Here is a 22074-nt window from a genome sequence, read left to right on the forward strand (position 1 = left end):
TGACCAAATTCATCTGAGCCCCTGCCTTAGAAATCTGCATGAAAACATATTTACATAGACTGGGCTTGCTATGGTCAGACTAGATCTGGCTGCTGTGGCAGAAACTCAATTTAAAGCCTTTCAATGGCTCCCCACTGCACTTAGGTTAAAGATTCAATCCTTGATTTAGCCCAGGAGGCCCTGCATGAGATCCCTGCATCCTCTTCCAAACTCATCTCCCACAAAACTCCCCCTTCTCCTTGGTCTCTGCTTTTTTTTCTTTCTTTTCTTTTTTAAGAAACAGGGTCTCACTCTGTCACCCAGGCTGGAGTGCAGTGGCATGATCTCGGCTCACTGCAGCCTCAAACCTCCTGCTCTCAAGCGATTCTCTGGCCTCAGCTTCCTGAGTAGCTGAGACTACAGGCATAAGTCACCACACCTGGCTAATTTTTGTATTTTTTATAGAGATAGGGTCTCACTGTGTTGCCCAGGATGGTCTCCAACTCCTAGACAGCTGTACTCTCAAGAAACACCAGAATAGTGAGGTAAGCACAGGAAGGCAGCCAGTGAAAGGTGAGCCCATTTCCACTCTGGGCAACTAGAGCTGAATCCCGCTGGGGCACAGAAACCAGTGTAGATGACTCAGGCCTCAGACCCAAGGGCCAAGGGAGCCGGGTACTTAGACACCAGTCGTTGATTGAGGGTTGTTCCCAAGAGGTTACTTTCTCTGTGCTCCTGGCCTGCCACTGAGCAGCAGAGCAGGGGCAGAGAGAGGCCCAGATGCAGATGACAGCTTGACTGTCAGCCACTGCACTGAAGGGCAAGGCGGCCAGAGGACTGGGCAGAGCACTGCCAGTGACTTCCCAAAAGGAATATATTTTGCATTATTCATCACCATGGTGGCTGCAAATGCAGAAATGAGCTTAAACGCAAAAAGAAATTTATTTTAGATGCAGGTGGACCCAGGGCCTCACACGATGTATCTGGCTGCCTCTCAACATTGCTCTCTTCTTTGATGGCTTTATCCCCAAGAGTGCTCCCCTTCTCGTGATGAACTCCATGTCAACCAGTCCAGCAACCCCAGCAGAAAGGACAGACTCTTCTACAGTGGTTTCTCATTGCTGCTGTAACAAATTGCCATATGCTTAGTAGCTTACATGACATTTTTTTTTTTTAAGATAGGGTCTCACTCTGTCGCCCAGGCTGGAGTGCAGTGGCACAATCAGGGCTCACTGTAGCCTCAACTTTTCCACATGCTCAAGCAATCCTCCTGCTGCAGCCCCCGAATAGCTGGGACTATGGGACTACAGGTGTGAGCCACCACGCCCTCCTATTTTTTTGTATTTGTAGTAGAGTTGGTCAGGTCTCAAACTCCTGGACTCAAGTAATCTGCCTGCCTTGTCCTCCCAATGTGTTGGGATTACTGGCATGAGCCACCAAGCCCAGCCTTAAATGACATTTATTATCTTACAGTTCTAGAGATCAGAAGTCTGAAATCGGTCTCACTGGGGTGAAATTAAGGGGTCAGCAGGGCTGTGTGCCTTTCTGGGGGCTTTAGGAGGAGAATCTGTTTACTTGCTTTTCTGGTTTCTAAAAGCTGCCCACATTCTTTGGCTGATGGCCCCCTTTGTCTGTCTTCAAGACCAGCAACATCCAGTGAAGTCCTTCTGTGTAAGGACATTCTGTGTTGCCATAAAGGAATACCTGAGGCTGGGTGATTTGTAGAGAAAAGAGGTTTATTTCAGCTCATGGTTCTGTAGGCTGTAGAAGTGCCACATCAGCATCTGCTTCTGCTGAGGCCTCGGGAAGCTTGCAATCATGGCAGACGGGGAAGGGGAAGCAGACGTGCCACATGGCGAGACAGGGAGCAAGAGGGAAGGGAGGAGGTGCCAGGCTCTTTGAAGAACCAAATCTCACAGGGACTAATACAGCGAGAACTCACTCATGAACACACAGAGGGCACCAAGCCATTCATGAAAGATCTGCCCCCATGACCCAAACACCTCCCAGTAGGCCCCTCCTGCAACATTGGGGGTCATATTGCAGCATCAGATTTGGAGGAAACACACATGCAAACCATATCACCTTCTCAGGCTGCCATCTCCCAGCTCTCCTTGGCTGCCTCCTTCTTCCACTTTTAAGGATCCTTGTGATTACATTAGGCACACCTGGCTAATCCAGGCTAATCCCTCCAAAATCTGCTGGCTAGCAATTTTATTTATTTATTTATTTATTTATTTATTTATTTATTTATTTATTTATTTGAGACAAAGTTTTAACTTACTCTGCCCCCCAGGCTGGAGTGCAGTGGCCTGATTTCTGTTCACTGCAACCTCTGCCTCCTGGATTCAAGCAATTCTCCTGCCCCAGCCTCCCGAGTAGCTGAGACTACAGATGTGTGCCACCATGCCTGGCTAATTTTTATATGTTTAGTAGAGACAGGGTTTCACCATGTTGGCCAGGCTGGTCTTGAACTCCTGACCTCAAGCAATCCACCCACCTCGGCCTCCCAAAGTGCAGGGGTTACAGGTGTGAGCCACTGCACCCAGCCTAACAACTTTAATTCTATCTGCAACCTGAATTCCCCTCAGCCATGTGACCTAATATATTCACAATTTCCAGAGATGAGAATAGGAACATCTTTGTGGATTTTTTGCCCACTACACTTTTTTCCCCCAACAGTTCTAGCAAAAATCCCAGGATAATTTTCACTGGTCTGCCTTGGGTCACATGACTGTTTCTGGACAGACCACTGTAGACAAAACAATGGAAAAGACTGATTGGCCAGATCCAGGTCATATGGAAAGGGGAGGTGGGGCCAGCCCCACTGGAATTCACATGGAGAGTGAAGGAGGTGTGGCTTCCCAAAGGAAAATCCAAGTGGGCTTACTAGGAAAAGGGATAATGAATAGCAGGCAGGCAAAAGTCAGAGATACTCACTGCAGGTCAGCAGCCAGAATTTCCTGTTGTAGGAAGAAGCTGATAACATGTTTAGAATTGTAATGTTGAGTTTTAAGTTAAAAGAAAATTTCGGCACTGTTCGGGGTGGTAACAAACCTCCATTACCGCAAACCTACAATAAATATAACCACATACATCGCCTCTTCCACGACTCCAAAGTTGTAAGAAAAATGGATCAACTATTACAGGAATTAAGACTTGAGCAGTGCTAGGGAATTAGGCAAGAGTACAGGAAAAAAAGCAAGAAGTGATCAGGAGAAATTTCAGCCTCCTCCATCTACCCCACTCCTAGAATCCAGCTCCAGAACATTCGATTTCCCTTTATATGAGTGTGGTGGGATAATATTTATTTAATTATGATTTTTTAAAACTACATCTTTATTCCATTACTGTTAAAACATACTAGAAATGATTTGGTTCATTTGTGAATAATAGAAAAACTCACAATAGCAGTGACTCAAACAATCAAGCAGTTTATCTTTGAAGTATAGAGATAGTGGGGCCAGGGCTGAAATGGTGCATAACGGAGTTAGGAACCCAGATTTCTGCTGTGGGGTTGCTCTGCTGGGTTCAGTTTCTACTTTCAAGGTCTCATGGCATAAAATGGCTGCTGGAGCTCTATCAATCATAACTGCATTCTGGCTGGCTTTAAGGACGCTTCCAATAAATTGCATACAGTACCTATGCTTGTATCCATAACCATTATGCTACACGCATCCATTCAACCCAGTGGTTCTCAAATGGAAGAGATTCTGCCTCCCAGGGAACGTTTGGCAATACGAGGAGCAGGGAGTGTGCTGCCATCTAGTGGGAAGAGGCCAGTGATGCTGCTAAACATCCTACAGTTTACAGGGCAGCTTCCTACATTCAGTCCAAAATGTCAATAGTGCTGAGGTTGAGAAACCTGGTTTAACCTTTCTGAGCCTCAGTTTCCTCAGCTGTAAAACAAGATGAATTATACAGGACTCATGAGTTCTTACGGAACTCAAATTTGATCAGTCACGTGAAGATTTTACAAACGAAGGCACTAAGGGGACAAATCTGTGATTGTTTCAAATCCGCTGAGTAGCGTTCAGTGAGAGTGGAGCAGGCAGAGCAGGGATAAAGGACTATTTGCAACGATTCAAGCCTAGCATTTGGGATCCAGAAGGGAAGGGATGGTGCAGTACCCCAGAGAGGGTAACCGTGGAGCTGTCACCATCCTTGAGCCCCAGGGGTGAAGAAAGGAGTAAAAGGAGAAAGTCATAGAGAGAAAAGGCTGTTTGGAGAGGAGCAACGAGCATTGCACTAGGAGACAGAAGGCCTGCGTCACGCAGTCTTGCAGAAGCCCTCAAAAGCCCTGCCCACCTCTCATCCCCTCTGTCCCCCTCTCCTGTGTGTCTCCCCCTCACTCTGCTCCAGTCATCCTGGCCTCCCTGCTCTTCTTCAGACAGACACCTGCCTCGGGGCTCTGGCACTGCTGTTTCCTCTGCCTGGAATGCTGGTCCCACAGGTATCCTGCCCATTTTCTCACCTCATTCAGGTTTTTACCCAAGTGTCACCTTCTCACTGAGGACTTCCCGAACCACCTGATTAGGAATTGTCACACTGCCATTCCTCGTGCAACTTTGATCCTCTTTCCCTGCTTTATTTTTCTCCATATTGTTTATCATTATCTGGCACACTATACATTTCACGTATTTATCTTGTACTGTATTTTACAGATTGAGCTGTTATCTGCCTCCCTTTACATTACATTCAGTAATGTAAGCTCCATGGAGACAAGAGTTTTTCTCTGTTTTGATTATTTCTCTGTTCCCAGCACTTAGATAAGTTCTCAGCATAATAAATGCTCAATAGATACCTGTTCAATTAAAAATTAAATGTAAGAATGAATTTATTCATTCATGAAATTAATTGTTCATGAATCTCATTAATTATTCATAAAGTAATTGAATCAGTAAACCACTCCTCTTCCGTGTGAATCAGAACTGACTCATTAGCATACTCCACTAACTCCCAGCATGGCCAGTAAGAATCAATTCTGAGACTTTGGAGAGAGCTCTTTGAAAAGAGAAGCTCTCTTTATACCTAGGAAAATAAACCGTGAGAATGTGAGTCTGGGACTACCCAGTAAACCTGCCTGAGAGGGAACCCCAATTAAAAGAAGCAAAGAGAGAATCACAGAGATCTGATGAAATCATTTAAGCCTGGATCCAGCCATGCCTGAAGCAGATTTTTAATATATATATTAACCAATAAATATCTTTTTTTCTTAAGCTGCTTTGAGTTAGGTCTCCGTCACTTGCAACTGAAAGCATCCTGACCGCCAGGATGAGACATGTGGAGACGAGATGATTTGCAGACAAATGAGAGAACCAGACAAATTGCAGACATGGGAGAGAATAGCACAGATCCTGGGAAAGAAAGAAAGATTTTTCTACGCGCCTGAGGTTTTGTGGGATTTGTTGTTGTTGTTGTTGTTCTGCCTATTTGCTGTGTAGCAATTTTGTGGCAAGTTAACCATGACAAATACCATGCGGCAAATGGAATCTGTCTGGCCCAACATCATCCTTTCCAGTGCCCCAGTCAGGTTCAGAGGTGCTTAGCTACTCTGGGCAGCATGTGGCACATGGGGGAAGCTTTGTGGAGGGTGTCTGTGTCCTATCCACTTAACTTGATATGGATTCTGGTGACCTCTGGGTTGTATCCAGTTTGCTAACACATTGTTTTAAAACATAGTATCTCTTGCTTCATAAAAAAAAAAACTCAGGAAAGTTCACATTCCTATAATGAAAAATGTTAGCTTTGGGCCCATATTCCTACCTAGTCAGCCTGCTGAGCTCTGCCCAGCTGCCCCTGTTAGTCTTTTGGTTGGGGGCGGCGGGGGGACAGGGATAGGGTCTTACTCTGTCACCCAGGCTGGAGTGCAATGGCAAAATCTCGGTTCACTGCAACTCCACTTCCTGGTTCAAGTGATCCTCCAGCCTCAGCCCCCTGAGTAGCTGGGACCACAGGCACAAGCCACCATGCCCGGCTCATTTTTTTATTTTTTGTAGAGACAGGGTTTTGCCATGTTGCCCAGGCTGGTCTCAGACTCCTGAGCTCAAAGCGATCCTCCCACCTCCACCTCCCAAAGTGCTAGGATTATAGCAGGCATGAGCCACCGCATCTGGCCCCCTGTCAGTCTTGACCTGTGGTTGTCAAACTTTCTCTGTAAAGGCCAGATAGTAAATATTTAAAGCACTGTGGGCCATGCCATCATGTCTGTTACAATTACTTCATACCATCATGTCTATTACAACTACTCAACTTTGCTGTTGTAGTGCAAAAGCAACCATGGACAGTATGGAAATGCACAAGCATGACTGTGTTCCAATAAAACTTTATAGACAAAGCAGTCAGCTGGTTGTAGTCTGCTAACTTCTGCCCTGAACGTACAGCCTTCAGCTTGCCACAGTCCTCACCACCACTCCACACTGTCTTATGCCTGGCTCACTTCCCTCATTTATAAGACCTGAGTGGGCCCTGTAGGCATTTGAATGTGCAGCCTCTAATCTAAGTTCTTTTTAAGGTTAGAGTTTGGGGAACAAAAACCAGGCAGTCTTGTAAGCTGGCTGCTTGGGTGAACAAGAGGAAGGTAAGATCCTTCAACAATTATGATTTAGCAACTAGAATGTGCTAGGCATAGCTCTAGATGTTTGTCCTGAACCAAAACACTGGGGATACAGAAGAGAAAAAGGGAGATTTTTTAAAATTCCCAGCCAGGCGTGATGACTCATGCCTGTAATCCCAGCACTTTGGGAGGCCGAGGCAAGTGGATCAGTTGAGACCCAGAGTTTGAAACCAGACTGGGCAATATGGCAAAGCCCCATTTCGTCAGAAAATACAACAAAATTAGTCCACTGTGGTGGTGCACGTCTAGAGTCCTAGCTACTTGGGAGGCTGAGGTGAGAGCATCACTGGATCCTGGGGAGGTCAAGGCTGCAGTGAGCTGTGATTGCTCTACTGTACTCCAGCCTAGGCGAGAGCACAAGATCCTGTCTCAGAAAAAAAAACAAATCCCATTCATGGAGCTCCATTTTAAGGGAGAAGACAGAGTAAATAAGTACATGAGAGATATAATGTGTTAAGCATAATAGACATGGTCCTTATCTTAATTGTGATGGTGGTTTCACAGGTGTAAATGTGTGAAAATTTGTCAAACTCTACACTTGAAGCATGTGCAGCTTATTATATGCTAACTGTACTTCTGTTAAGTTTAGCCTAAAGCTGCCTCCTTACCTATTTCTAGTTTAGCCTAAAGGTTTCTCTGTACAAAATGTACCGTGACCTAACTAGATGTGTAAACAGACTACAGCTCACTCTTGTACCAATCACCAAGTTTCGGTCAATCAATGGTGGCCAACTGTTCAAACTGTTTTCAAATAAGACAAATGCCAAGCTGTGACCAACCCAATTGTTTCTACACCTCAGTTACATTTTCTGAGTCACTTTCCTTTTTCTGTTCATAAATCAACCATACCGTAACACCTATTCTGGTTCAGGGGGGCTGTCCAATTCACAAATTATCCTCTGCTCAATTAAACTCTGTTAAAGTTTTTCTTTTAACACGTCAATACAGCTTTTTTTTATTTTTATTAAAGAAGGAATGAAGAAAAAAACGCTGCTTATCTAGAAAGATACAAAAATGTAACTAGGTTTTTGTTTGAGTCTTGTTCCAAATATGCATTATTTTTAACATGTGATGTTCTTTGATGTGACATACATTGCTATTTTAATAACGAGCTCCGTTTTTTGTTAAAAAAAAGATATACAGTGTATCAGATGGTGATAAATGCAACAGACAGAAATATGCAAAGAAGAGATATATAGAGAGTTGGGAGGTGATTATAAATGGTAAATGACAAGACAGAGAAAAACAGTAATTAAGATCTCATAGTGGCGGGGTGTGGTGGCTCACACCTGTAATCCCAGCACCTTGGGAGGCCAAGGCGGGCAGATCACTTGAGGCCAGGAATTCGAGACCAGCCTGGCCAACATGGTGAAACCCTGTCTCTACTAAAAATACAAAAATTAGCCGGGCGTGGTGGCAGGCACCTCTAATCTCAGCTATTTGGGAGGCTGAGGCAGGAGACTCTCTTGAACCCAGGAGGCAGAGGCGGCAGTCAGCCAAGATCACGCCACTGCACTCCAGCCTAAGTGACAGAGCAAGACTTTGCCTCAAAAAAAAAAAAGATCTCAAAGTAAGCTGACTGTGGTTGTGACTATAACAGGTCTTTTGCCTGAAGCAGGGCAAGTCAATACACCAATACAAAGGGTTCCAGCAGAGAAAGAATTAAAACATCTTAGGGCAGCTGAAAGAGGAGACAGAAGGAAACCTAAAATCCACCTCCTGGAGGAGTTTGAGTCTTGGAGTTTTAAGGGTTTTGGAGTGGACTGAGGTGTAGGGATTATTGTTTGGTCAAAGAATATAGGGTGAAATCACAGGACAGGGAGATTTTAAAAAATGCATTCTTAGGCTGATTCAGTTCCTCTGTGGGGGTCTTCAAACTGGTTGGCATCTGCCGGTCCACAGGAATTCAGGATCTGAAGCAATTCCTACACAAAAAGCCTTATGATTCTAAGGTCAGAAATGCTATCTAGAGGAACAATGGGGATGAAAAGGCAGTTTCTAGTGCCACATGACTCAGTTACAACGAAGGAGCCAAAGTGCAGCCAAATTAATGCTTAATTATTACTATATTTCTGCCCAGAGCCCAGCATGTAATTCTCGTTAACCCTATGAGGACAGTTTCATGGTGGCACATGCCTGTAGTCCCAGCTACTCGAAAGACTGAGGCAGGAGGATCAGTTGAGCCAGGAGTGAGAGGCTGTAGGGTACTATTGTCATACCTGTGAATAGCCACTGCACTCAAGCCTGGGCAACATAGTGAGACTCCATCGCAAAAAATGCAAAATAAAATCTCAGAGCAGAATCCACTTACAAAACAAACTCTAAATGTGCAAGTTATACTCCCTTAGCCCTAATCCAGCCCTCCATCGTGCCCTCCCCTCCTCACTCCTGCTAAACGTCAGGGTTGCCGCCAGCTGAGTTTAAGCGCCACACTCTCCTACATGATTCACAGCTGAAGCCTCCTTCTGGGTCTTGCTGTCTTCATCCTGCCTCTTCTGATCCATCCTGACAGCCCCAGGGAAGTGCAGTTGTTCCTGGTCTGTTCCTTGTTAGTTGTGTCAAAAGACAAAATCACAACAAGTTAAAAGATCTCAGTTGGCTTTATTTGCAATTCTAAAATCGGGCAACACTTCATTTCCTCAAATAGAATAAGTGTTCCAATAAGCCGAGCAGCAGAGGTTGGCTTTATAAAGACAGAGAAGGACTGAAGAAAGCAGAAACAAAGAACACAAAGTCTATTAGTTACTTTAGACAGAGCAATAGAAAAATAACTCGTTAACATCCGGTTACTTTAGGCTACCTTTTTTAAAACTGTAAGGATTAAAGTGGAGGAACTTCATCATCACACTGATTGAAGATTTAAGCTGGCCTGTTTGGGAAATGGGCTCTCTTTCTCCTGATTTCTGGAAAGGTCAGATAACAATTTAGTTTAGGTTTGTGACCTGGAACTCTAGCATGGGTGACTCCATTTTGATTTTCAGTCTGTTCTGTTGGGGACTAGTGCAGGAGCTCAGCCCAAAACAATGGTTGGTAAGGTTGCCAGATTCAGCAAAAACAACAACAGATAGTATGCCCAGTTAAACGTGAATTCCAGATAGACATCAAATAATTTTGTAGTAAAAGTATGTCCCACGTTTATCTGAAATTCACATTTAACTGGGCATCCTGTATTTTATCTAAATTCTGTGTCACTCCCCAAGAAATCAACTTGGGTTCTGAGGCCATCTGTAAAAGGAAGTTTAGTAAAGTGGCTTTTTAAGGGATTGTTTTTTAAATCAGAGAAACTCGTTTTTCCATGACAGACCCCCCAAGCTAATGAATAGACTTTTTAAATAGTGAGTGAGAGGTTCACAACTCTTAGAGACAGACATTGGTTAGAAGGGCTTTTCAGCAAAGCCCTATAATCACCTAATGGGTTCTTCCTGCTCACTGCACAGACAAAACCAGTTCACCGAGACTGCAGTATTGCGTAGAGATAAAGTTTTATCAATGCAGAGCTAGCCAAGCGGGTTAAGTGGAGTTATTACTCAAATCAGTCTCTCTGAAAACTTCAGAAGCTATGGTTTTTATAAATAATGTGGTAGGCAGGGAGCTAGGGAATGGGTGCTGCTGATTAGTTGGGGGGTGAAATCATTGAGATGGAAAATGGCCCCATGCACTGAGTCTGCCTCTAGATGGGGACCACAGGACCCGTTGAGTCATCAGCCTTCAGTCCAGAGGGGGTCCGCTGGTTGTCAGGATGCAAAAGTATGAAAACCATCTCAAAAGATGAATCTTAGGTTCTACAATAGTGATGTTATCTACAGGAGCAGTTGGCAAAATTACAAACCTTGTGACCTCTGGCCACATGACTCCTGAGCAATAGGAATTATAGAAACTACACCTGCATGTTAGCATAATTCAGGCCCATCCCATAATCTGAACCTCATGGCCTTTCATTAATTTTACAAAGGTGGCTCAGTCCCTGAGCAAGGAGGGGGTTAGTTTTAGGGAGGGATTATTACCATCCTTGCTACAAAGTTAAAATAAAAACTAAATTCCTCCCATGGTTAGCTTGGCCTATGTGCAAGGATTATTACTATCCTTGCTACAAAGTTAAAATAAAAACTAAATTCCTCCCATGGTTAGCTTGGCCTATGTGCAGAAATCAGTAAGTGAAGAGACGTAGCCTGTGAGATTAGAGGCAAAAATGGAGTCAGCCGTGCCAGATTTCTCTCACACTCTATTCTTTGCAAAGGCATTTTCAGTCCCTTAAGATTACATTAAAGTTAGATACTACTCTCACTGATTTCTCAGCTTCTGATGGTTAACTGTTCAAGGGCTGAAAGAGAGATTCAAGGCCAAAGGTGATAAGCCTCCCAGTAGATATAACTGAATCCCTACTTTCTCCTGGAGATGATCCATCTCCTTTTTCTAATCAAGATAATCAACAATAATAAAATGTATATTAGTTATTTATCACTGTGTAACAAATTACCCCCAACATTTAGTGGCTTAAAGAAACAACATTTATTATCTCATGCCTTCTAGGATAAAGAATTTAGCATAGCTTAGCTCTGAGCAAGAGCTTAGAGTCTTGCAAGGTTGAAATCAAGGTGTCAGCCAGGACCAGAGTCACCTCCAGGCTAGGCTGAGGGAAGATTCACGTCCAAGCTCACCGCAAGCTTGTTGGCCGGATTTAGTTCCTTAGGAGCTGTTGATCTAAGCTCTTTAGTCCTTCACTGGCTATTGCCTGGAGGCATTAGCTATGCGATTCAATAGCTTCTTGCCATGTGGGCCTCTCCATTGGGAAGCTCAAAACTTGGCAGCTCAAAGGCTTCAACAGAGCAAATGAATGAGAGATCTTGAGACCTAACAACACAAAAATCACCATCATTTAAAACCTAATCCGAAAATGACATCCACCACATTTGTCGTATTCTATTCCTTAGAAGTAAGTTGCTAAGTGATACTTCTTGTGACATCTAGAGGGGAAGGGGATGCCACTAGGCCAGGAATACCAGGAGGGTCTCAGGGTAATTGGACTTCCTACATGAAGGCTCAGGGCTTCAGGTGCCAGTGTTCCAATGACCCAGCCTCAGAAGTTACACAGTGTCACTCTGCAGGCTACTGATCAAACCAGTCACAAGCCCACTTTGATTTCAAGGGAAAGAACAACGAATTCTGGAGCCATGTTTTCAAACTGCCCCAGCTATTATTATATCCGGAACTGTACAGGGATCCCTTGACTCAGAGGTCTTGCAGATGCTGTCATCTTTGCTAAGACACCTGCTTGTGTCTGTAGCTTGGAAGAATACCTGTGTATCCACCTGTACGATAGGGGTCGCTGTGACTTTATCTGGTGAGGGTACAACTACTGGTGCACACGCGTGTGCAAAGGTGCCTATCTGTGAACACGTATTAGAGGCTGGATATGGCTGCGCCCATGTGAGTGCTGGGCTTGTACATGTATTTTGGCCTGAGTGAGCATTAGTGGTGGTGTCCCCAGCTTACCCCTTTCCAGAACCCCAGGCTCATAGCCAACTGCCCACCTATTTCCACATGGCCGCCTGATGAGAACCTCAAATGTCACACAGCCAAGACAGAACTCTGGATCTCCTTTTCCAGCCCCAAGCTGCCCCTCTTCCAGTCTGTAAGTTCTGACAGAGTCTATATGTGATCAGCCTACTTTTCTCCAACCTCACTGCTGTGACATGAGCCCAAACCAATTTCTCACCTTGCCCCCCAAGTGGTCTCCCTCTTCCTGCCCTCAATCAGTTAGAACTCCCCAGTTATCTCTCCTGCTGATGGGGATGAAATCTACATTCCTGACCCTGGCCCACCAAAGCCCCTCCCTTGGCCCCCATCTCCCTCCACTCTCCCTGACTCCTCCTCTGCTCCAGAGACTGGCTTAATTTCTGGGTTCTTTATACCTTCCCACCCCAGAGGCTTTGCCTTTGCTGTTCCCTCTGTGGGGAATGCCTGGTCTCTGCTCAGACATCTTCTCCTCAGATCAGCGAGCTAAAGCAGCAACCTGTGCCTGCCTAACCCACCACCCGAGTTTAACTCTGCCTAGTCTTTATCACTAGCTGGTATTTCCCAGGATCCTTTAGTTATTTCTTTTTCGTCTTCCCCTCCTAGAATGTGAACTCTTCCCCTCCTAGAATGTAAACGAAAGGCTTGTCTGTTTTGTTCTTCGGCCCATCCCAAGCCTAGCGTAGCGTCTGCACGAGGTAGGTGTTCAAATCCAAGCGTGGAGTGAATGAGGGATGAATCCACGGGAGAGTCAGCGGCTCAAGTGCGTATGCGTGAGCGTCTCACGGGACCTGGGGAGGACAGCGGGTGGAGTGACCCCCCAGAGGAGGATTATCAGTGGGGGACCCAGAAGACAGCCCATGGGGGCCCCGGGAGGAGAGCGGGCGAGGGAGGGGGTCCCTGCCAGGCCGGGGCGGCCGGGGGCGGTCCCGGGCTCCCCTCCGTCCCGCCTCCAGGCCCCGGGACCCGGCTGGCCGACGTGGCGTTGGCGGCGCTGCGAGCGGGCGGGCAGTGCAGGAGGGGGCGGGCCGGAAAGTTTGTCCCGCGGCGGCGGCGTTGGGGACTCCGGCCCGGGGGATGCGCGCCCGGCCCTTCAGCGCCCCCAGCACTCCGCAGAGTCCCGCTCGCCATGGGTAAGTTCCGATCCGGCGCCGCGGGCAGGAGCCCGACCCCTTCCCGGGGTGTAGACACCGCCCCCGCGCCCCCAAGACTGCGCGCCCTCTGGCTCCGCCTGCGCCACCCCGGCGGGATTTCGCCTCTCGGGGCCGGCCGGGGCTGCAGGCCTGCGGCGGGGGCTGGGACGGGGCTCGGTCGTGCTTCCTTCCAGCGTCCTTTCTGCCCCGGAAAAAGTGGCCCCTCACTTGCTGTGGCGCCCACTAGGGCCCCGGAGCTCTCCCGGGCGCCTCATCCCACAGCCCGGGGCAAGTGCAGTGGTTCCTGGTCTGCGGACGAAGAAATGGAGGCTCTGAAAGGAGCAAAGCCGTTCTTCCATTCACTGAGCGCGTTTGTGCCCTAGGCACTGTGGTGGGCCAGGGGACGCTGCCGCGAACGAAACCGAGAACAAAACAGACGAACCCCTTGCGCTGGACGTGCTTCTGCAGAGAGGGGACAGAGAAGGAGATTCTACAGCATTGGGGTGGGACGAGTAGGGAATGGCTTTGTTGCAACTCGGGACTAGGGCTCTATTTTTCTCTCTGCATTCAGAAATCTCAAAGCCTCAGTCAGTCATTGATTCTTCAGTGAGCACCTACTATGTGCCAGACATTGATATTGATGCAGGGGTTGGAGATCCAGCAGTGAACAAAATAGACAATCATCCTCTCTCTCATGGAGCTGGCATTCTGGTTAAGTAGCTGGGTAAACATGTTTATGAATAATTTCAGAGAGAGATAAGGTGCTGTGAACACATATAATGGGGTGGTGTGATGCTGAGGGCGTCGGTTCTGTAGGTGGGTGGTCAGGGTGGGTTTTCTGGAATAGGTGGTTTGGGACTGAGACCTTTCTCAGAAGCGGGCCTTGCTGAGATCTGGAGAAACAGCTTCCAGGTGGCAGCAAGAGTGCAAAGGCCCTGGGGCGGGAATGAGCTTGTGTGGCCCAGGCCAGGGTGGCCAGAGCACAGCCAGCGGGCAGGGCACCGAGGTCAAACGGATGTCAGAGAGGTGTACAGGGTTTTGTAGGCCGTGGTGAGAAGTTCGGATTTTATTGCAAATGCCATGGGAAGCTGGAGAAGGGTTTTAAGCTGGAGCTGGGGGCATGACCTGAATTCTCTTTTCAAAGCTGGCTGTGAGTCGTTCTGTGGAGAATCAGAGTAGCTAACACTGGCCATGAAGTAGGGAGGCAGAGGAGGTAGGCATTATTATCCCATTTGTAGATGGGGAAGCCCAGAAAGGTGAAGTGAATTCCCCAAGGTCACACAGCTCTGGGGAGGAGAAGCTGGGAGGAACCCCAGCATTCTGGCTCCAGTCTGCAATCCTAACCACTGCACCACCCGGCCTCTCATGGTGGGTTAATGGTAAAACTGGTGACCACTCCCAGCTCTGACTTGAGAGTCCACCCTTTTAAACCCCATGGCACAGTGCCTCAGAGCCTGAGAAAAAACCAAGGCCCACAGAGGTCAAGGTCTTCTTAAGGACACTCAGCTTAGCCCTGGCCCTCTCCTGCACCTCCCATTCCTGCTAAGTCAACTCAACAGCCGTTTGCTGAGTGTGTTCTATGGGCAGAGCGAGGGCTGGGTGCTAGTGCTGGGGAAGGCACAAGTCACAGCTGCTGGTGTCTGTCCTCCCCAGAATTCTTACGCTGCTCACTTCACAGCAGGGACCAGGGATTGGGCTCTCTATATAGCCTTTTGGGGCAGAACTGGGTTCCAGCCCCAATTCCTCCCACTTTGTCCCACAGTCCCACTTTGACCTGGGAGACCCTGCCAACTTCTCTGGTCACTATCAAATGCTCTTATCACAGGGCAGCCATGAGAATGGCATGAAAAAGCGAACTTACGGTGCTTGGCTCATTACCTATAGTTGGTAAATGGTGAGTGAAGGCGAGTTTTTATTTTGTATTGCACCCAATATTGGCATTCTGGAGTCAGACTACCCGAGTTCAAGTTCCTGCTGTGTTATTTACAAGCTCTGTTACCTTGGGCAAATGTCTTCACCTCTCAGTGTGGTTGTTATTTCTGTAAAATGGGACTGACAATAGTGATTGTCATAGGATTGTCTAGGGATTAAGCCAACTGGCACAGACACAGCCCCTTAGGAGAGTGGCCAGCTCTAGTGGGTGCTCCAAGTATCAGCTGTGACTGCAATGGCTGGGACACTGGAAGCCAGCCTTCTGCAAGAGGATATTCGGACAGGTAAGTTTCACTCCTGGCTTCTCCCTGGAGCTTCACGGAAAGCCACAGCAGGTCTCCGGTGCAGGAGGGACACAGTGCTCTGTGGCTTCTGGTTGAGACGCTGTTCTAGCGTCACCAACAGGAGCCTGACTTGCAGCTGGAGATACTTGCATCCCAAACCTGGGTTCCCTCCCCTCCGCCTGCCCCCTGACTCTCCCTGGGAAGCTCTGTCCTCCACAGTGAGGGGCTTAGAGGATTAAGGGATTTCCTCTAGTGAGGGACATCTTCACGTACAACCTGTGTTTAGACAGATGATTGGTAGAAAGGAAACTCACTTGCTCAACTTAGGTCAAGCCATCTTAATTTGTTCTCCTTAACTTTTTTCTATTTCTTTTTTTTTGCCGGGGGGGTGGGGGGGACAAAATCTGGCTCTCTCATCCAGGCTAGAGTGTAGTGGTGCAGTCTTGGCTCACTTCAACCTTTGCTTCCCAGGCTAAAGCCATCCTTCCACCTCAGCCTCCCGAGTAGCTGGAATTACATGTGTGTGCCACTATGCCTGGCTAATTTTTGTATTTTTGGTAGAGATGGGGCTTCACCATGTTGCCCAGGCTGGTCTTGAACTCATGAGCTCAAGTGATACACTCACCTTGGCCTCCCAAAGTATTGGGATTACAGGCGTGAGCCACCATGCCTGGCCTAAGCCATCTTAATCTGAGGACCAGGCTTTATTCTGCTTCCTATCCATGGCCACTTCCAGACCCTGGACCTTTCCAGATGTTCAAGAGCCAAGATCCTTTCTCTCCGGATTCCCTACGTCCCCACAGTTCATTTGTTTGTTCATTCATTCATTCGATCATTCATTTGGTCAACAAATATTGATTGAACAAGTGCTGAGTAACTTTCCTTGGCATCAGGGAGACAGCTGAGAATAAACAAACCATTCCTGTTCCCTTGAGGCTGACTTTCAGGTTAGGGAGACCAATAAATATGTAAAATATGTAGTTATTTTGGATGATGAAAAGTGCCACACAACAGCTGTTGGGATTACTTAGCAGAAAAAACAAGTAGAGAAGGGGATATAAAGTGCTAGATGCTACGGGAAGGTTGAATTTTAGGTAGAAGGCCAGGGACAGCCTCACCGAGAAGGGAATGTTTCAGCAAAGATCAGAAGGGAGGAGGGAAGGAGCCGTTGGCATGGAGGGAAAGGACTTCCCAGGCAGAGAGGTTGGTGGGTACCAAGCTTTGAGTTGGGACATGCTTGGAGTGAGAGTAGCAGCAAGGAACCAGCGTGGCTGGAGCCCAGTGAGAGGGGATGGATCCTGCAGAGCCTTGAAGGTCACAGTGAGGATGTTGACTTTTCTCAGAGTGAAATAGGAGCCTTGGAGGACTCTGAGCAGACGAGTGATGAGGCCTGACAGGTTGTCCCAGGATCCCTCTGGCTGCTGCGTAGAATTAGTCGGCCAGATGTGGCATCTCATGCCTGTAATCCCAGCACTTTGGGAGGCTGAGGTAGGCGGATCATGAGGTCAAGAGATCGAGACCATCCTGGCCAACATGGTGAAACCCCATCTCTACTGAAAATACAAAAATTAGCTGGGTGTGGTGGTGTGTGCCTGGAAGCTGAGACAGGAGAATCACTTCCCAGCTGAACCCAGGAAGCGGAGGTTGTAGTGAGCTGAGACTGTGTCACTGCACTCCAGCCTGGGTGACAAAGCGAGACTCTGTCTCAAAAAAAAAAAAAAAAAAAAATTAGGTTCAGAGGTATCTGACACAGCCCCAGAAATGCCACGAGGTGAAACAGCCCTGGTCCCCTACCCAGTCATTTGTTAATTCAGCAGAAACTTCACTGAGTCCCTCTTGGGTGTCAAAGCAGGGCTGTCAGTCTCTATCCCTGCCCTCCTTAGTTGAATATGGAAGACTCATAAAGGAACTTGCAGTGTGGGCAAGTGAAGGGAGTGCAGTAGAGAGCTGAGGAAGATGCATGGGATTTCGTCTGGAACTCCCTCAAACGTTTCCACTGAAAGGCACTAAGCAAACGTCGCTGTCTGTTGACATAAAAGGTACTTGGGGACTGGGATTAAGAAAAAAATCTCAGGCAAACCTTTGGAAAAATAAAGAAATTGGTAATGAGTATTTATTGTTCACTGAAGTCTACGGCTTCAGGTGCAGTTGGATCTAGAGGCTCAGACTGTGTTGTCAGGAATCCTTCATCCGGGAAGATGGCCCCTAGTGGCTCCAGCCAGGTAAACCACCAGCTTGGCACCCCCGGTGAGCAAACAGGCCAGGGTTGACTCTCACTGGCCCAGGTTTGGCCACGTGGTATTCGCCTCAGCCTGGGGCCCAAGAATCTGCTGATTGGTTGGATGTGGATCGTGGATACTGCCGTGGGGGTGGGCACGAGGGTGGAGGTTGGGGCGGTCATCTTCACCCAAACCCGGAGACTGTGAGACAAGGGAGAGGGCGACTCCCACAATGGAAGACAAGGAGTGGATGCCAAGTAACAGATGTGTATGCCTGGAGGCTCCTTGGGGAGGTGGCGCAGGACCTGGGACCGAAGAGGGAGAGTAGAGGAACAAAGGTACCTTTCCCCGGGGAACAAGGGCAATGCGTGTAGGAGGCCCAGCACGTGCGGAGGTGGAGCAGCATGAAAGCGTGCAGTCTGTGCCGTGAACACACGTGTCAGCAGAGTGTGTGGGGGAGGCTGCGGCCACAGGGTCCGGGTTGAGGCGAAGTGGCCGAGGAGTTAGGTCAGCCCATCAAGGGTCTCGGCTGTCGTGCTAAGGTGGTGGGACTGACTCAGGTGATGGGAACCATGGAAGGGGAATGTTCTTCCTCATCTTTCTGACAACCCCGACTGCTTTGGGGTGCTCCTTTCCATCTACAGTCCCATGCCACAGGGTGGCAGTATCGTTTCACCATGCTTTATCCCTTGGGGTTTTCCCTCTTTCCCCTCCACCTCTGCCCCTGCACCCCAGCTATCTCCTACCCCACCTATCTCTGATTGGCTCTTCTTGCTGGAAAGTCGTTGCAGCAGAGCTCTTAAGGGTATGGGTGTGGGAGGCAGGCAGGTCAGCGTTTCTGCCCCGATCCTTTTGCTTCCTAGCTGTGAGAACACTCTGAGCCTTCGCTTCCGCATCTGTAAGATGGAATAATTGCAGCAGTCTCACCTAGGATTGTTATGAGGATGAACTGAGGGAAGGAAAGTAAAGCCTTTGCACAGAGGAGGTCTCCATACATGATACCCGTTATTATTACTATTTTACTTCATGTTTGTTTGTTTTTATTATCCATTGGTTTTGTTGTCCATTGCAACCTGAACCTGCACTGATGTGTTTTCCAGTGGAGCCTGTGGGAGGAAGCTGTGAGTCCTTTGGCTGGGTTCCCTTTCACTGCAGGAGGAACCCAGGAAATGGCAAACAAATCCTGGGCTTTCACCTCGATTGCTTCACATGGCCTGGAAGGACTTTCCTTTCTGGAAGAAAACCCCAGGAATGAGGGAGGAGGGGCAAAGGGGGGCGAAGACAGAGCAGGATCTGAGCAGCATCTTCCAGGATGTTTACCAGTGGTGAGGAACAGGAAGGACAGGCCAGCCAGGCAGTGACAAGAGCTTGTTTCCTCGGAGGGTAGGAGTGTCAGGGGAGAGAGATGAGCAGAACGGCAGGGTGAGGGGCGGGGGGAATGATTCCTTCACCCGTGGAACTCCTCCCTCTGCACAAAAATTGCCTGACAGAGCTAGGAAGGGACTGAAGCAAGAGAACAGAGTGAAATCACATTGCGCCAAAGTTTTATAATGGGGCAGTCAAGAGTTTTAACTGTGGAGCCAGACTGTCTGGCTTTCATTCTAGCCTCAGCTGCTTACAACTTTTTTTTTTTTTTTTTACCCACTCCCACAGGGAAACTTATTATTATTATTATTATTATTAGGGTCAGGGTCTCAGTCTGTCACCAGGCTGGAGTGCAGTGTCACGATCATAGCTCACTGTAACCTCAAGCTCCTGGGCTCAAGTGATCCTCACACCTCAACCTCTTGAGTAACTGGGACTACAGGCTCCCACCACTATGCCTGGGCAATTTGAAAATGTTTTGTAGAGACAGGATCTTGCTGTGTTGCCCAGTTGCACTTACTACTTTTGACCTTAGGTGAGTCACTTCACTCCTCCAATGATCACTTTATTCACTCGTAAATAATATAAGAGCCTACCTCATAATGTTGGGGTGAGAACTAAATGTGGTTTTTGTTTGCTTGTTTGTTTGTTTGTTTGTTTATTTTAGACAGAGTCTCACTCTGTTGCTGAGGCTGGAGTACAGTGACACGATCTTGGCTCACTGCAGTCTCCACCTTCCAGATTCAAATGATTCTCCCGACTCAGACTCCCAAGTAGTTGGGATTATAGACGAGTACCACCACACCCAGCTAATTTTTGTATTTTCAGTTGAGACAGGGTCTCACCATGTTAGCCAGGCTGGTCTTGCACTCCTGGCCTCACGGACTCCTACGCTCCAGCCTGGGAAACAGAGTAAGACTGTCTCAAAAAAAAAAAATTAGTTTCTGCATCCCATTAGCCACATTTCAAGGGCTCGTTATCCACATGTGGTTAGTGACTATCATATTGGATGGCATTGGTAGAGACATTTCTATCATTGCAGAAAATGCTGTTAGATAGTGCTGCTCTAAGAGAAAAGGAAAACATAGGAAGTGTAACATTCAAATCAGTGGGGGGAAAATGGAACAATATTATTTATTTGTGAGGCTGCCTCAGCCTCCCAGAGTGTTGGGATTATATGCCTGAGCCACTGTGCCCAACCCTAACTGTGTTCTTAAAGTGCTCAAAGCAGTGTCTGGTCCAGAGAAACTCTCCGTACATCTGGCTATAATATTGCAGATGTTCTTGTCAGGTCCGGGGTGGGGGTGCATGACATAGATACTGCTGAATTATTCTAGATGCTTCCAGAAATATATACATTTAAGTGTATGAATTAAAAATTAAGAGTGAGCTGTCAGTAGGATAGCCACCATCCATATGTGGCTATTTTTATATGTACTTAATTAAAATAAAATAAAAAATTCAGGCTTGGCATGGTGACTCATACCTGTAAGTAATCTCAGCACTTTGGGAGGATGAGGCAGGCGGATCACCTGAGGTCAGGAGTTTGAGACCAGCCTGACCAACATGGTGAAATCCTGTCTCTATTAAAAATAAAAAAATTTGCTGGGTATAGTGACACATGCCTGTAGTCCCAGCTACTCAGGAAGCTGAGGCAGGAGAATCCCTTGAACCCAGGAGGCAGAGTTTGCAGTGAGCCAAGATCACAACACTGTGCTCCAGCCTAGGCAACAGAGTAAGACTGTCTCAAAAAAAAAAAAAAAAAGAATAGAAAATAAAATTAGTTCCTGCATCCCATTAGCCACATTTCAAGGACTCATTATCCGCACGTGGTTAGTGACTATCATATTGGATGGCATAGGCAGAGACATTGCTCTCATTGCAGAAAATGCTGTTGATGTTGCTCTAAGAGAAAAGGAAAACATAGGAAGTGTACACTCACATCAGTGGGGGAAAGAATAAAACAAAAACCCACCCCATCACTGACCCACCAGAAGCAGAAATGGAGGTAAACAGAAATATCGTGATAGCACAGTAAATAGAAGATACAAAAGTAAACGGCAGAAGCAATTTCAATCGTATCAGTCATTGCAGTAAATGTGAATAACTTCGCCTCTTGTTTTATTTATTTATTTATTTATTTATGAGATGGAGTCTCACTCTGTTACCCAGGCTAGAGTGCAGTTGTGTGATCTCAGCTCACTATAATCTCCGCCTCCCAGGTTCAATCAATTCTCCCACCTCAGCCTCTTTGGTAGCTGAGATTACAAGTGCCTGACACCATGCCCAGCTAATTTTTGTATTTTTAGTAGAGATGGGTTTTACCATGTTGGCCAGGCTGGTCTCGAACTCCTGACCACAGGTGATTCACCCACCTTGCCCTCCCAAAGTGCTGGTATTACAGGCGTGAGCCATCACACCTGGCCAAGTTCACCTTCTAAAAGAAGAAACTCAGATTTTCCTAGGACTTTTGTTCTCATGTCGCTCAGATCTCTGCCCAAATTTTTGCTCTTTAGAGAGGACTTAAAATGGTGCTACTCCATAAATCTTAATTCTCTTTCCCTGCTTCATTTTTCATGATATCTTCACCACCTGAAACTATATACTTATTTATCATCTTCCTATTTCTTCTAGGACGTTAGATCCTGGACAACACTACTGTATTACGGCCCTAAGAACACTTCCTGGCATGTTGTAAATGCCAGATAAATAAATTTGGATGGATGGATGGATGGATGTGTGAATGAGTGAAATGGATGAAATACAGAGATGGGTGGATGAATGGATGGATTTGTAGATAGATGGATCAATAAACTGATGGATGGTTGGGTGAATTAAGGGACAGATAAATGGACATAGAGATGGATAAATATTTGGATGGATGGAGTAGATGAATGGGTGGAGGATGCATAGATGGTGGATGAGTGCTTGAATAAATGGAGTGGATGGAAGAATGGATGGAAGGCTGAATGGATGATTGAACAGATGGTGGAGATGGAGGGTGGATGGATGGATGGTTGAATAGATGGAGT

The 22074-nt window shown here is 47.1% G+C and overlaps 1 protein-coding gene across 4 annotated transcripts in view; it reads left to right on the forward strand.

The window, feature by feature from the left end:
* Positions 1-13186: 13186 nt before the first annotated feature.
* SLC2A10 (solute carrier family 2 member 10) overlaps positions 13187-22074 on the forward strand; it is a 38058-nt gene continuing 29170 nt past the window's right edge. For all 4 annotated transcript variants that reach the window (XR_001109790.2, XR_001109791.2, XM_012467360.2 and 1 more), the window contains exon 1: positions 13187-13242. Coding sequence is in view for 2 of the 4 variants with exons in the window: in XM_012467360.2 (XP_012322783.2) it covers positions 13239-13242 (4 nt within the window). In the remaining 2 variants the exon portion in view is untranslated. The remainder of the gene's footprint in view (positions 13243-22074) is intronic.

This window comes from Aotus nancymaae, unplaced genomic scaffold, assembly GCF_030222135.1.
Source record: "Aotus nancymaae isolate 86718 unplaced genomic scaffold, 86718_ANA_hifiasm-v0.15.2.pri h1tg000029l, whole genome shotgun sequence".
Taxonomy (NCBI): domain Eukaryota; kingdom Metazoa; phylum Chordata; class Mammalia; order Primates; family Aotidae; genus Aotus; species Aotus nancymaae.